Genomic DNA, 15,932 nt, shown 5'->3' on the forward strand with positions numbered 1-15,932 from the left:
GCTAGGACACACATGGGGGAGGAGTCTGGGACACCCATATGGGAGGAGCCGAGAACACCCATGGGGAAGTAGCCTGGGGCACCCGGGGGGAGGAGCCATGTGACACCTGGAGTGCTGCACCCTTAAATACAACTATGCTAATTGCATCAATTAGATCCTGGAGTAATAGGTTCCACACTAACCAGTGTCGAAGAGGTTTGTTCTGAATTCATCAATGGGTTTATTAGTGACTATCTTGTATTTATGACCTTTAGTTTTGGACCTCCATAAATGGAAACATCTTCTGGAAACAATCTAGTTGTGCGAGACCCCTTGGGGATGAGCGCCATAATATGATAGACTTCTTCATCAAGATGGAGAGTGACGTAGTTGATTCTGAGACAAGGGTCCTGAATCTTAATAAAGGAAACTATGAAGGTATGAGGCGCGAGTTGGCCATGACGGATTGGGAAACATTACTTAAAGGGATGACGGTGGATAGGCAATGGCAAACATTCAAAGAGCGCATGGATGAACTGCAACAATTGTTTATTCCTGTCTGACACAAAAGTAAAACGGGAAAGGTAGCCAAACTATGGCTTACAAGGGAAATTAGGGATAGCATTAGATCCAAGGAAGAGGCATACAAATTCGCCAGGAAAAACAGACCTGAGGATTGGAAGCAGTTTAGAATTCCGCAAAGGAGGACCAAGGGATTGATTAAGAAGGGGAAAATAGAGTACGAGAGTAGGCTTGCAGGGAACATAAAAACTGACTAAAAGTTTCTAAAGGTATGTGAAGAGAAAAAGATTGGTGAAGACAAATGTAGGTCGCTTACACTCAGAAACAGGGGAATTTATAATGGGGAACAAAGAAATGGCTGACCAACTAAATGCATACTTTGGTTCTGTCTTCACAAAGGAGGACACAAATATCACACCAGAAATATTGGGGAACACAGAGTTTAGTGAGAGGGAGGAACTGAAGGAAATCAGTATTAGTAGAGAAATGGGGTGGGGGAAATTGATGGGATTGAAGGCCGAAAAATCCCCAGGGCCTGATAATCTACATCCCAGAGTACTTAAGGAAGTGGCCCTAGAAATAGTAGATGCATTGGTGGTCATCTTCCAAGATTCTATAGACTCTGGAACAGTTCCTATAGATAGGAGGGTAGCTAATGTAACCCCACTATTTAAAAAGGGAGGTAGAGAGAAAACAGGGAATTATAGACCGATCAGCCTGACGTCAAAAGTGGGGAAAATTCGAGAGTCCATTATCAAAGATTTTATAGCGGAGCACTTGGAGAACAGTGGTAGAATCGGACAGAGTCAGCATGGATTTACGAAAGGAAAATCATGCTTGACAAATCTGCTAGAATTCTTCGAGGATGTAACTTGTAGAGTTAATGAGGGGCAGCCAGTGGATGTGGTTTATTTGGACTTTCAGAAGGCTTTCGACAAAGTCCCACATAAGAGATTAGCATGTAAAATTAAAGCACACGGGACTGGGGGGTAGTGTATTGTGATGGATAGAAAATTGGTTGGCAGACAGGAAACAAAGAGTAGGAATAAAATGGTCTTTTTCCAAATGGCAGGCAGTGACCAGTGGGATACCGCAGGGATCGGTGCTAGGACCCCAGCTATTCACAATATACATTAATGATTTAGATGAGGGAACTAAATGTAATATCTCCAAATTTGCAGATGACACAAAACTGGGAGGGTGAGTTGTGAGGAGGATGCAGAGAGGCTTCAGGGTGATTGGGACAAGTTGAGTGAGTGGGCTAATGCATGGCAGATGCAGTATAATGTGGATAAATGTGAGGTTATCCACTTTGGTAGCAAAAACAGGAAGGTAGATTATTATCTGAATGGCTACAAACTGAGAGAGGGGAATATGCAACGAGACCTGGGTGTTCTCGTACAGCAGTCACTGAAGGTAAACATGCAGGTGCAACAGGCGGTAAAAAAGGCAAATGGTATAGGATTCGAGTAAAACATAGAAAATAGGAGCAGGAGTAGGACATTCGAGCCTGTTCCGCCATTCATTATGATCATGGCTGATCATCCAACTCAGTAACCTGTTCCCGCTTTCGCTCCATATCCTTTGATCCCTTTAGACCCAAGAGCTATACCTAACTCCTTCTTGAAAACATACAATGTTTTGGCCTCAACTGCTTTCTGTGGTAGCGAATTACACAGGCTCACCACTCTCTGGGTGAAGTAATTTCTCCTCATCTCAGTCCTGAAAGGTTTACCCCGTATCCTTCGACTATGACCCCTGGTTCTGGACTCCCCCACCATCGGGAACATCCTTCCTGCATCTTCCCTGTCAAGTCCTGTTAGAATTTTATAGGTTTCTATGAGATCCCCTCTCACTCTTCTGAACTCCAGCAAATATATTCCTAACCGACTCAATCTCTCCGCATATGTCAGTCCCGCCATCCCAGGAATCAGTCTGGTAAACCTTCGCTGCACTCCCTCTATAGCAAGAACATTCTTCCTCAGATAAGGAGACCAAAATTGCACACAATAATCCAGGTGTGGCCTCACCAAGGCCCTGTATAATTGCAGCAAGACATCCCTGCTCCTGTACTCGAATCCTCTCGCTATGAAGGCCAACATACCATTTGCCTTTTTTAACCGCCTGTTGCACCTGCATGCTTACCTTCAGTGACTGGTGTACGAGAACACCCAGGTCTCGCTGCATATTCCCCTCTCTCAGTTTATAGCCATTCAGATAATAATCTGCTTTTCTGTTTTTGCTACCAAAGTGGATAACCTCACATTTATCCACATTATACTGCATCTGCCATGCATTTGCCCACTCACTCAACTTGTCCAAATCACCCTGAAGCCTCTCTGCATCCTCCACACAACTCACCCTCCCACCCAGTTTTGTGTCATCTGCAAATTTGGAGATATTACATTTAGTTCCCTCATCTAAATCATTAATGTATATTGTGAATCGTTGGGGTCTTAGCACCGACCCCTGCGGTACCCCACTAGTCACTGCCTGCCATTCGGAAAAAGACCCATTTATCCCTACTCTTTGTAGTACAGGAGCAGGGATGTCTTGCTGCAATTATACAGGGCCTTGGTGAGGCCATACCTGGAATATTGTTTGCAGTTTTGGTCTCCTTATCTGAGGAAGAATGTTCTTGCTATAGAAGGAGTGCAGCGAAGGTTTACCAGACTGATTCCTGGGATGGCGGGTTTGACGTATGAGGGGAGATTGAGTCGGTTAGGAATATATTTGCTGGAGTTCAGAAGAGTGAGGGGGGATCTCATAGAAAGCTAGAAAATTCTAACAGGACTTGACAGGGAAGATGCAGGAAGGATGTTCCCGATGGTGGGGGAGTCCAGAATCAGGATCATAGTCTAAGGATACGGGGTAAACCATTCAGGACCGAGATGAGGAGAAATTACTTCACCCAGAGAGTGGTGAGCCTGTGTAATTCGCTACCACAGAAAGCAGTTGAGGCCAAAACATTGTATATTTTCAAGAAGGAGGTAGATGTAGCTCTTAGAGCGAAAGGGATCAAAAGGTATGGGGAGAAAGCAGGAACAGGTTACAGAGTTGGATGATCAGCCATAATCATAATGAATGGCAGAGCAGGCTCGAAGGGCCGAATGGCCTACTCCTGCTCCTATTTTCTATGTTTCTCTACATCTACCCAATCAAATCCCTTCATAATCTTAAAAGACCTTTATCAGGTCAGCTCTTGATTCTCTGTTACTCTGAAACCTTTATGATCTGCGCTAGCTGCCGCTTTATGTACCTCCGTGATCCTGGAGATCTCCTGCTTCCTGACCCTGACATGAAGGTTGCTGTAGTGAGCCAACGGAGGACCTGAGAAAACAGAAGCAAAATCCATCTTGAAGAGACTGTCCCAAATCCCAGCTGGTGAGTTCCAAGATTGCCAGCTCTGGTTAAATGTATTCCTGGAGGTTTCATCACATGACCTCCTCCCTCTAACTGTTCCACCCTCATACTCCCTGCTACTGGTCACCCAACATGTCCGTCCTCGCAGTGTGCACTTTCTCTACGGCCAACTGGAAAGTGAATAGGCTCTTCAATACCCAATTGGGTCATGCTTGACTCTCAATCAAACAGCCTTCTTGTCTCTTCTCCAATATTATTATAACTAATTAACAGAAACGTTTAAAGAAAATGAATAAAAATACGCACAATACTTTCTATTGCCCCGATGGTTTTTGTCCTTGGGTTTGGTCACAGAAGTGTCCTGCAGATTAATATTTAATTCCTGGAGACCCCGGGGCAAACCTGGAGGGTTGGCAACCCTAGTGAGAGCACAGCTCCCAGCTCTGCAGGAAATCCATGATCTCACTCCATTGCTGTAACCGTGGAAACGCAATACCTGCCTCTGCTGACCCCAGGCGACCCCTGCACCAGTCCGAGTTTCCAGGTTATGGGGTGTTTCTATAGAGTTGGGTGAGCAGAGGGAACATGTGCCCCAGTTAGTGGTGCAGCTGGGGTGCTTGTTGGATAGGGAGGGGCCTGAGATCTGGGTGTTTGGAGTGCTCCTGTTATTAATGTGTTCTTGGCTTAATTGATTCAGTCTTTTCCCAACCTGCTCACAGATGCCTGGAATAAGTGTGTGAGAAAGCATGGTGTATGAAAGGCCAAACCAAGAAATGCTGGAATCACTCAGCAGGTCTGGCAGCATCTGTGGAAAGAGAAGCAGAGTTAACGTTTCGGGTCAGTGACCCTTCTTCGGAAGTTCCGAAGAAGGGTCACTGACCCGAAACTTTAACTCTGCTTCTCTTTCCACAGATGCTGCCAGACCTGCTGAGTGGTTCCAGCATTTCTTGTTTTTGTTTCAGATTTCCAGCATCCGCAGTATTTTGCTTTTATTTTAGTGTATGAAAGGCCATTGGGCCACAGGCTATGTCCAATCTGTTTCAGTGCTGTTGGCTCCTCCAAAAACCCTTTGCCCCATCACTGGTGGCTGTGCCTTCAGTCATCTTGGCCCTAGGTGCTGGAATTCCCTCCTTAAACCACAACGCCGAACTCTCCTCCTTTAAGATTCTCCTTAAGTCTCTTTGACCAAGCTTTTGGCCACCCACTCTCAGATCTCCTTCTTTGGCTCCGTGCATTGGGATGTCTTTCTATGTTTAAAAGACGCTATATATATGCAAATTATTGATGCTGTTCTGTATCGCACTGAGTGTAGTCTCTATAGTTTAAGTAGAAGGGGTAATATAATGGCTATGTTACTGTCCTAGTAATCCAGAGGCCTGAACTAATGACCTGGAGACATGAGTTCAAATCCCACCATTCTCCTCATAAATAGCTTCTCATGGTTAGGCCATTGTTGTCAGACAGTGGATTCCGGGTATCACTCATCCACATACCATCTTGATAAAATAGAGAAGGTACAAGAAAGGGCAGTAACAGAGTCAGGTGGGAGAGAAAAAGAAAGACTGCTATTGACCCCATAAAAAGATTGAGGTGATAGCATGGTTAACGACTGAGGTAAATAGACATTATCTAAATTATTGATAGTGTCTAAAATAATAAGCTACAACACTGGCATCTACCCAACAATGTGGAAAATTGCCCAGGTATATCTTATCCACAAAAAGCAGGACAAATCCATTCCAGCCATTTACCACCCCATCAGTCTACTCTCGATCATCAGCAAAGTGATGGAAGGGGTCGTCGACAGTGCTATCAAGTGGAACTTACACAGCAACAACCTGCTCACTGATGATCAGTTGGGTTCTGCCAGGGCCACTCGGCTCCAGACCTCATTACAGCCTTGGTCCAAACATGGACAAAAGAGCTGCATTCAAGAGATGAGATGAGAGTGACTGCCCTTGACATCAAGGCAGCATTTGACCATTTGACCGAGTATGACAAAAAGGAGCCCTAGCCAAAATGAAGTCAAAGGGAATTGGGAGAAAGCTCTAGCACGAAGGAGGATGGTTGTTAGAGACCAATCATCTCAGCCCCGGGACATCGCTGCAGGTGTTCCTCAGGGTACTGTCCTACGCCCAAGTTGACCCTGAAGTCTCCACCTGAGGAATCGTATCAGGGCTTCGCCATTGAACCTTGACTGGAGTACAAGAGAAATCTGCTACTGTGAATATAAAACACAGTGCATCCTTCCTCCTAAACCTCCAGAGCTTTTCTTCAGTGGACACAAAAAAGGATTAGAGGCCTGCATCGTTTTAAGTCTTTACCCCAGGGAAAAGCAAGTGTAATAGAGAACTCTTGAAGTCATTAGACCTAAACGCATGCTACTTATTAAAAGTTATTTCATGAGATGTGGGTATCACTGGCAAGGCCAGCATCTGTTCCCCATCCCTAATTGCCCTTGACAACTGGGTGGCTTGCAAAGCCATTTCAGAGGACAGTTAAGAGTCAACCACATTGCTGTGGGTCTGGAGTAACATGTAGGCCAGACCGAGTAAGAACAGCAGATTTCCTTTCCGAAAGGACATTAGTGAACCAGATGGGTTTTTACAGCAATCAATGATAGTTTCATAGCACCATTACTGAGACTAGCTTTCAATTCCGGATTTTTTTTTTAATTAATTAACTTTTATTAATTAATTGAATTTAAATCCCACCAGTTTATTGGTGGAATTTGAATGCATGTCCCCTGGAAATTAGTCTGGACCTCTGAATTACTAGCCTAGTGACATTACCACTTTACCACCATGTCCCATTTTCTTGAGCATGTGTGCATCTGTATGAGTGTGAGAGTGGTGTTGAACAATAAACATTTATCTTTCTTTTAAAACTTATGAGAAAACCTGTGTTTTTGTCTGTTCCCATCAATTAAAGCACTCAGGAGCGAAAACACTTTTTTTAAACATGCTATCTTTGGTCAGTCAAGAGTGAAAAGGAGGAGCCATCCCCATCATCTCTCCCCTGCCGTAACATTTGTTACTCCCCTTTTGAGGGTAATTATGAATTTATGCGATAGTGTAAACCCGATGGAATCAATGGAAGTAAAAATTGGGAGAGATGTGCTGCAGATTTGCTATCACCTGCTTTATATGATTGCACAAAGTCAAAACTACACACCTTGCAGTTATTACTTTTCCCCTGTATCTGTATTATCCACTTTCTTCCTTTGTTTTGCTTTTGTTCAGTCTGTTTCCCTCTTACCATTATCTCTGGGTTTTCCTTTCTCTGTTAATCTCTCCGGGGTCAATTTTTGACCCCATTTTCCTGCGGGGAGGGGTGGGAATGGCCAGTGGCTCAAGTAAGATGGCAGTGATATCACAGCCCCTGATTCCCACTGTCAATACCCATGCACCAATTTCCATCCAGCCCTGAAACTGATGGCTCATTAAGTTCTGCAAACTGGGAGACCCATGATGTACACTGGACCACAATGTAATTTTCATGTAGCAGGAATGCGACAGTTGACAATTCAACCCCCACCCCACCCCCCTGTATCTGTTACATAGAATTCGATTCCATACAAAGTTACAGCAAAGAGACAGGCCATTCGGCCCAACTGGTCTATGCCAGTGTTTATGCTCCACACGAGTCCCCTCCCACCCTACTTCATCTCACCCCATCAACACGCCCTTCTATTCCTTTCTCCCTCATGTACTTATCAATATTATCATGGAGATCTCTGTTTTGCTCTGGTTCTGTCAGGCTCACACCTTTAGCGCTGTGTGTTTTCTCTCTCTGTCCTGGACTAATATGTATCCCTCAACTAATATCACTAAAGCAGATTATTTGGTAATTATCACTTTGCTGTTTGTGGGAGCTTGCTGTGTGCAAATTGGGTGCTGTGTTTTCTACATGACAACAGTGACCACTATTCAAAAATATTTGAATTGGTTGTAAAGCATTTTGGGATATCCTGAGGTTGTAAAAGACGCTGTATATAAGCCAGTCCTTTCTTTCTTTCTTTCTTTTACTCTCTTCTAATACTGAGGTCAATTATAGTAGCCCACAAAGCAGCTGTTAAGCTCGCAGGCACAACATGCCTGACCCTCCTGCTGATTGTTTAATAAAGAGACAAAATATGGGTGTACAATCAAACTCAAGTTACCTAATGCACACTCAAGTTTAATTATGAACCCCGATTTCACAAGCAAGATAGAATCACTTGCCTGTAGCCTAGCAGCAGGGATAGCTGAGGAAAGAACCACCCCCTCCCCCCGCAACAACCCCTGCACCTCACCCCGTACCCGCCCCCTCCCCCTTTATTTTCATATGTTCCTTGAGCAGGTAAGCCAGTATCCTTCAGAGAGGAGCAGAAGGCGTGCTCCAGGTAACCCTGTGTCCTTCATAAGCACCCGGTGAAGAATGTACAGCTCTGTAGCTCATGTGTGATGCATTCATGGAAATGTCAAGGGCCCTGGAGCAAGTGGCATCTTTATGAGTGTCTGCAGTTGAACCCCAAAGCAATGTTCCCTCTGTTTTCTTTGCCTCTCCCAGGAGATTACATGGCTGCTGGGAGGCGAGGAAGGGAGGAAACGCTTAGTCACAATGCTCCAGCCATCATGAGTGTGGGACCAGGTTAAATGACCCACTGGGTTTTTCCTGCCCCCAATTCTATACGAATTTAATTAGGGCACAAGTGCAGAAACATAAGAACAGGAGGAGGCCACGAGGCCCTTCGATTCTAATCCACCATTCAGTTAGATCACAGCCGATCTGTTCTTCAACTCCGTTTCGTGCTATTGTTCGACATCCTCGATACACCACCCTGCAAAAATCTACCAATCTCAGTCTTCAAAGCTCCAACTGTCCCCCAGTATCCAGAGCCTTTTGGGCAGAGGAAAGCCTTTGTGTGAAAACGTGCTTCCTAATTTTGTTCCTAAATGGCCTAGCTCTAATTTTAAGATTAGGGCCCCTTGTTTTGGATTCCCCACCAGAGGAAATAGTTTCTTTGTATCTACCCTATTGAATCCCTTTAGATTTTAAGCATCTCAATTAGATATGTCCCTACTGGGCTAGTCATGGTCCTGAAGTCGTAAGATGTCCCCTCAACAGCTGGAGACGAGTCGAACGGTACCAACAATCCTCTGGCATTTCATCAATCCTTAAAGACTACCTCTTTAACTAAGCCTTTGGACACCTGTCCTAATATCTTCTTCTGTGGCTTGGTGTTAATTTTATTTGATAACACTCCGAAGAAATGCCTTCAGATAGTTTACTATGTTAATGTCGCTATATAAATGCATGTTGTTGTTGTAGATCACCCCTCAACCTTCAAACATCTCTTGTGAATGGTGTGTGGTGCCACTGAGGCATTGGGTAATCACTTACAGGAATTGTCTAGTGAAGGATTTGACAGATGGGGTGATAATCTGAACAGAGTAGTGATGATGGTTTACTCCTCACCTTGAGGAGTGCCCTCATGCAGATCGCTGGTCATCTAGTATTGGGGATGTGCTGGTAGAAGGGTCCAATTAGGCAGTTTCCTCCTCGTGCGTCTGCATGCCCTTCCACTCCAGAAAGGTCCCTCACAAGAATGGTTGAAGTGCCAGAGGATGGGCAGGTGCTGTTAGACACGACTCCAGTTATTACAGGGACATCTCAGGACCACCTCAAAGGTGTCCTGCATCATGAACCTGTATCCTTTACCTCAATGGTGCCCTGCCCTATGGACCCAGACCCTTCACCTGGGTTGTTCCAAATTTTGGATTGTGGACTCTCAAACAAGCAGATTTTTAATAATGCAAACCTCAAATACAATAAACAGGCTTTAGTGTTCTAAACAGCTTTCCTTTCATGTGTGAATACAGTCGCAGTTTTTAGACTTAAACAAACATGCTGCTTTATCACATCACACACCAAAGCCAGGAAATCTATACATACACATATTATAAATACAAACCTCAAACTGTGTTCTCTGTGGATCCAGTCTTGACTGTTGAACTATACCAACTGCACTCTCCTAAAACACATAGGTAATATCTCCTCTATGTGTACTACAAGGATAGACTCAATCAATCATTGCTTGAGGAAATCTATTCTTGTTGTTTTCATTTAGACTCCTTGTGGAGTAGATGAAGCCAATGGTGATGGGGGAGGGGAGACACCATGTAAGAGTGGTTTTGATAAAGTAGATAGGGAGAAACGTTTCTATTCACAAGAGGGTTGGTAACCAGCGGACATAAGTTTCAGATAAATCACAAGAGAACCAGGAGGGGAGATGAGGAGAAATTTCTTTTTGCAGCAAGTTATTATGAACTGGAATGCACTGCTTGGAAGGTGGAAACAGATTCTATAGTACCTTTCAAAATTTGGAAGAGCCCAGGTGAAAGCAGGGCACCGTTTGAGGTAAAGGATACAGTTCATAATGCAGAATAAATATTTGGAAACGGAAAACTGCAGGGCTATGGAGAAAGAGTAAAGGGCAAGTGGGACTAATTGGATAGCTCTTTCAAAGAGCTGGCACAGGCACGATGGGTCGAATGGCCTCCTTCTGTGTTGTTTGATTCTCTAATGGCCCAACTGAACTCTCTTGTACAAGGAGGAATTGTGTCCAGTCAAATCCGTTGACTGTTAATGCGACAACAGAATGTTTCGGCCTTAATTCACCTTACCGAGGCTTGAGTTTCTCTCCTGTTTTTATTCCCTCACGCTGGGCTGCCAGTGAAGATCCATTATTCTCAATTGTTTATACTTGCCCTGGTGTTCCATCCAGTGATGTCAGCAATACCTCCTGTGAAGACACAATTACAGCAGCACAGTGTTTCAGTAAGCTAGTCAGTACCGATCACAGCGAGTCACTGCTGCGAACACGCAGAGTTCATTCTGCAAAACCCACCAACGGCACTTGGTAACATGCAGTTAAACGTACCATTACTTCACAGCTTAGTTGCGACTGGGGTAGGTGGGACGAGTGTAGAGAGGCTGCTGGTGCAATCTGTTCAGGGAATATGACACAGCTAGTTAATGCTGACATTCAGTTGCGCATGACTGAAGCTTTTGTCTTTGTCACATGTATTTTTCTTTTACAGATACAGAGATGGCCCCTTTGTGGAATACAGCCAGGAATCAGTAAAGCACCAGACCTGTGACTGATTCAGGAGACTGCTAGTCACACAGACTGATTATCCAATCTAATACTCCCTCATTATTAACCTTCCTGACTGCAAACACCAGCTTCAGAAATCCCTGGGGGTGTGGGTGGGGTGAATGGGGTAGAGGTAGGGTGAATGGGATGGGGGTGGGGTGAATGGGGTAGGGGTGGGGTGAATGGGGTGGGGGTGGGGTGAATGGGGTGGGGGTGGGGTGAATGGGGCGGGGGTGGGGTGAATGGGGCGGGGGTGGGGTGAATGGGGCGGGGGTGGTGTGAATGGGGCGGGGGTGGTGTGAATGGGGTGGGGGTGGTGTGAATGGGGCTGGGGTGGTGTGAATGGGGCAGGGGTGGTGTGAATGGGGCAGGGGTGGGGTGAATGGGGCAGGGGTGGGGTGAATGGGGCAGGGATGGGGTGAATGGGGTAGGGATGGGGTGAATGGGGTGGGGGTGGTGTGAATGGGGTGAAGATCAGAACTACTATCCATCCCTGACTAACTTGAATATTTTGGTTGGACACCAGAATCATTTCTGACAGATGTGTGACACCAGTGCCAGCGGACCCACAGAGTTCCTGGGAGCGTACCTCATCACCCTGCCAGCTGTGACTCAGTGGGTAACACTCTCAGCTCTGAATAAGAAAGTTGTGGGTCTAAGCCCCAGTGACCTGAGCACAAAAATCCAGGCTGACATTCCCAGTGCAGTACTGAGGGAGTGCTGCACTGTCGAGGTGCTGTCTTTCAGATCAGACATTTAACCACCCACCTGCCTCTTAGGTGGACAAAAGAGATCCCAGGGCATTAATTTGAAGAACAGCAGGAGGGCTTTCCCTGGTGTCCTGACTAATATTTATCCCTCAGTCAATATCATATAAACAGATTATCTGGACTTATTCACACTTTTACTTGTGGGAGCTTGCTGTGGGCAAATTGGCTGCGTTTCCAACAATACAACAGTGACTACACTTCAAAAGTGCATCATTGGCTGTAAAGTACTTTGGAACATCCTGAGGTTGTGAAAGGCACTATAGAAATACGAGACTATGGCTGGACTTTGTTCCCAGTCCGACATCGGGTTTCGTGCCTGGGGGGTGGGGGTGGCGGGAGCCGGAGAATTGGAATGGCAGTGGCTGCCACAGAACCTGACCCCGGGTCCCATCTTCCCGGCAGCGCTAAGGGTCCACGGTGGCACCTCCGCCAGTCTGCGACGGGATCCTACTTTACATATTTAAAGTAACTCTGTGCATAAGTTTAAATTTAACTCCCTACGATCTTACCTACAGTTTGCAATCTTGAGCATGTCCTGTTGCACGCACGTGCCTTCATTTTCCCGTCCAGGAGAAGCTGGTGCCACCAAGATGGGGATGGGGTTAACTCTGCACGATTTAGTATATGGGGGGAAAGGGTTAACTCTGCATTATTTAGCGTATGGGGGAAAGGGTTAACTCTGCAATATTTAGCGTATGGGGAAAAGGGTTAACTCTGCATTATTTAGTGTATGGGGAAAGGGTTAACTCTGCATTATTTAGTGTATGGGGGAAAGGGTTAACTCTGCAATATTTAGTGTATGGGGGAAAAGGGTTAACTCTGCATTATTTAGTGCATGGGGAAAGGGTTAACTCTGCATTATTTAGTGTATGGGGGAAAAGGGTTAACTCTGCATTATTTAGTGTATGGGGAAAGGGTTAACTCTGCATTATTTAGTGTATGGGGAAAGGGTTAACTCTGCATTATTTAGTGTATGGGGGAAAGGGTTAACTCTGCAATATTTAGTGTATGGGGGAAAAGGGTTAACTCTGCATTATTTAGTGTATGGGGAAAGGGTTAACTCTGCATTATTTAGTGTATGGGGGAAAAGGGTTAACTCTGCAATATTTAGTGTATGGGGGAAAGGGTTAACTCGGTATTATTTAGCGTATGGGGGAAAGGGTTAACACTGCATTATTTAGCGTATGGGGAAAGGGTTAACTCTGCATTATTTAGTGTATGGGGAAAGGGTTATCTCTGCAATATTTAGTGTATGGGGGGAAAGGGTTAACTCGGCATTATTTAGCGTATGGGGAAAGGGTTAACTCTGCATTATTTAGCGTATGGGGAAAGGGTTAACTCTGCATTATTTAGTGTATGGGGGAAAGGGTTAACTCGGCATTATTTAGTGTATGGGGGAAAGGGTTAACTCTGTATTATTTAGTGTATGGGAAAAAGGGTTAACTCTGTATTATTTAGTGTATGGGGAAAGGGTTAACTCTGCATTATTTAGTGTATGGGGGAAAAGGTTAACTCTGCATTATTTAGCGTATGGGGAAAGGGTTAACTCTGCATTATTTAGCGTATGGGGAAAGGGTTAACTCTGCATTATTTAGTGTTTGGGGGGAAAGGGTTAACTCGGCATTATTTAGTGTATGGGGGAAAGGGTTAACTCTGTATTATTTAGTGTATGGGAAAAAGGGTTAACTCTGTATTATTTAGTGTATGGGGAAAGGGTTAACTCTGCATTATTTAGTGTATGGGGGAAAAGGTTAACTCTGCATTATTTAGTATATGGGGGAAAGGGTTAACTCTGCACTATTCAGTGTATGGGGGAAAAGTTAATCTGCATTATTTAGTATTGGGGGAAAAGTTAACTCTGCATTATTTAGTATATGGGGCAAAGGGTTAACTCTGCATTATTTAGTAAATGGGGGAAAGGGTTAACTCTGCATGCTTTAGTATATGGGGGAAGGGTTATCTCTGCACTATTCAGTATATGGGGGAAAGGGTTAACTCTACATTATTTAGTATAGGGGGGAAAGGATTAACTCTGCACTATTCAGTGTATGGGGGAAAAGTTAACTCTGCATTATTTAGTATTGGGGCAAGGGTTTACTATGCATCATTTAGTATATGGGGGCAAAGGGTTAACTCTGCATTATTTAGTAAATGGGGGAAAGGGTTAACTCTGCACGCTTTAGTATATGGGGGGAAGGGTTAACTCTGCATTATTCAGTATATGGCGAAAAGGTTTAACTCTGCACGATTTGGTATAGAGGGGGAAGGGGTAAACACTGTATTATTTGGTATATGGGGGAAGGGTTAACACTGCATTATTTAGTATATGGGGGCAAAGGGTTAACTCTGCATTATTTAGTAAATGGGGGAAAGGGTTAACTCTGCACGCTTTAGTATATGGGGAAAGGGTTAACTCTGCATTTTTCGGTATATGGGGGAAAGGGTTAACTCTGCACGATTTAGTATATGGGGAAAGGGTTAACTCTGCATTTTTCGGTATATGGGGGAAAGGGTTAACTCTGCACGATTTAGTATCTGTGGAAAGGGTTAACTCTGCATTTTTCGGTATATGGGGGAAAGGGATAACTCTGCACGATTTAGTATATGGGGAAAGGGTTAACTCTGCATTTTTCGGTATATGGGGGAAAGGGTTAACTCTGCACGATTTAGTATATGGGGAAAGGGTTAACTCTGCATTTTTCGGTAAATGGGGGAAAGGGTTAACTCTGCACGATTTAGTATATGGGGGAAGGGTTAACTCTGCATTATTCAGTATATGTCGAAAAGGGTTAACTCCGCACGATTTAGTATATGGGGAAAGGGTTAACTCTGCATTTTTCGGTATATGGGGGAAAGGGTTAACTCTGCACAATTTAGTATATGGTGAAAGGGTTAACTCGGCATTATTTAGTGTATGGGGGAAGGGTTAAATCTACACGATTTAGTATATGGGGGAAGGGTTAACTCTGCATTATTTGGTATAATGGGGAAAGGGTTAACTCTGCATTATTTAGTGTATGGGGGAAAGGGTTAACTCTGCAATATTTAGTGTATGGGGGAAAGGGTTAACTCTGCATTATTTAGTGTATGGGGAAAGGGTTAACTCTGCATTATTTAGTGTATGGGGAAAGGGTTAACTCTGCATTATTTAGTGTATGGGGGAAAAGGGTTAACTCTGCATTATTTAGTGTATGGAGAAAGGGTTAACTCTGCATTATTTATTGTATGGGGGAAAAGGGTTAACTCTGCACTATTCAGTGTATGGGGGAAAAGTTAATCTGCATTATTTAGTATTGGGGGAAAAGTTAACTCTGCATTATTTAGTATATGGGGCAAAGGGTTAACTCTGCATTATTTAGTAAATGGGGGAAAGGGTTAACTCTGCACGCTTTAGTATATGGGGGGAAGGGTTATCTCTGCACTATTCAGTATATGGGGGAAAGGGTTAACTCTACATTATTTAGTATATGGGGGGAAGGGTTATCTCTGCACTATTCAGTATATGGGGGAAAGGGTTAACTCTACATTATTTAGTATAGGGGGAAAGGGTTAACTCTGCACTATTCAGTGTATGGGGGAAAAGTTAACTCTGCATTATTTAGTATTGGGGCAAGGGTTTACTCTGCATCATTTAATATATGGGGGCAAAGGGTTAACTCTGCATTATTTAGTAAATGGGGGAAAGGGTTAACTCTGCACGCTTTAGTATATGGGAGGAAGGGTTAACTCTGCATTATTCAGTATATGGCGAAAAGGTTTAACTCTGCACGATTTGGTATCGAGGGGGAAGGGGTAAACACTGTATTATTTGGTATATGGGGGAAGGGTTAACACTGCATTATTTAGTATATGGGGGCAAAGGGTTAACTCTGCATTATTTAGTAAATGGGGGAAAGGGTTAACTCTGCACGCTTTAGTATATGGGGAAAGGGTTAACTCTGCATTTTTCGGTATATGGGGGAAAGGGTTAACTCTGCACGATTTAGTATCTGTGGAAAGGGTTAACTCTGCATTTTTCGGTATATGGGGGAAAGGGTTAACTCTGCACGATTTAGTATATGGGGAAAGGGTTAACTCTGCATTTTTCGGTATATGGGGAAAGGGTTAACTCTGCACGATTTAGTATATGGGGAAAGGGTTAACTCTGCATTTTTCGG

The 15,932-nt window shown here is 44.2% G+C and overlaps 1 protein-coding gene across 7 annotated transcripts in view; it reads right to left on the bottom strand.

Annotated features, from left to right (window-relative positions):
* The window catches only part of LOC137378521 (syntaphilin-like), a 117,635-nt gene that overhangs the window by 64,050 nt on the left and 37,653 nt on the right, over positions 1-15,932 (bottom strand). For 5 of the 7 annotated variants that reach the window (XM_068048866.1, XM_068048862.1, XM_068048863.1 and 2 more), the window contains 3 exons: positions 10,790-10,855; positions 10,533-10,651; positions 3,761-3,831 (listed from right to left, as the gene is read on the bottom strand). In XM_068048866.1, the coding sequence (XP_067904967.1) occupies positions 3,761-3,801 (41 nt within the window). In that variant the 5' untranslated portion in view covers positions 3,802-3,831; positions 10,533-10,651; positions 10,790-10,855. Of the gene's footprint in view, positions 1-3,760; positions 3,832-10,527; positions 10,652-10,789; positions 10,856-15,932 lie in introns of all 7 variants that reach the window. The other 2 variants (XM_068048867.1, XM_068048864.1) reach the window with 2 other exon arrangements.

The sequence above is a fragment of the Heterodontus francisci genome, chromosome 16, assembly GCF_036365525.1.
Source record: "Heterodontus francisci isolate sHetFra1 chromosome 16, sHetFra1.hap1, whole genome shotgun sequence".
NCBI lineage: Eukaryota > Metazoa > Chordata > Chondrichthyes > Heterodontiformes > Heterodontidae > Heterodontus > Heterodontus francisci.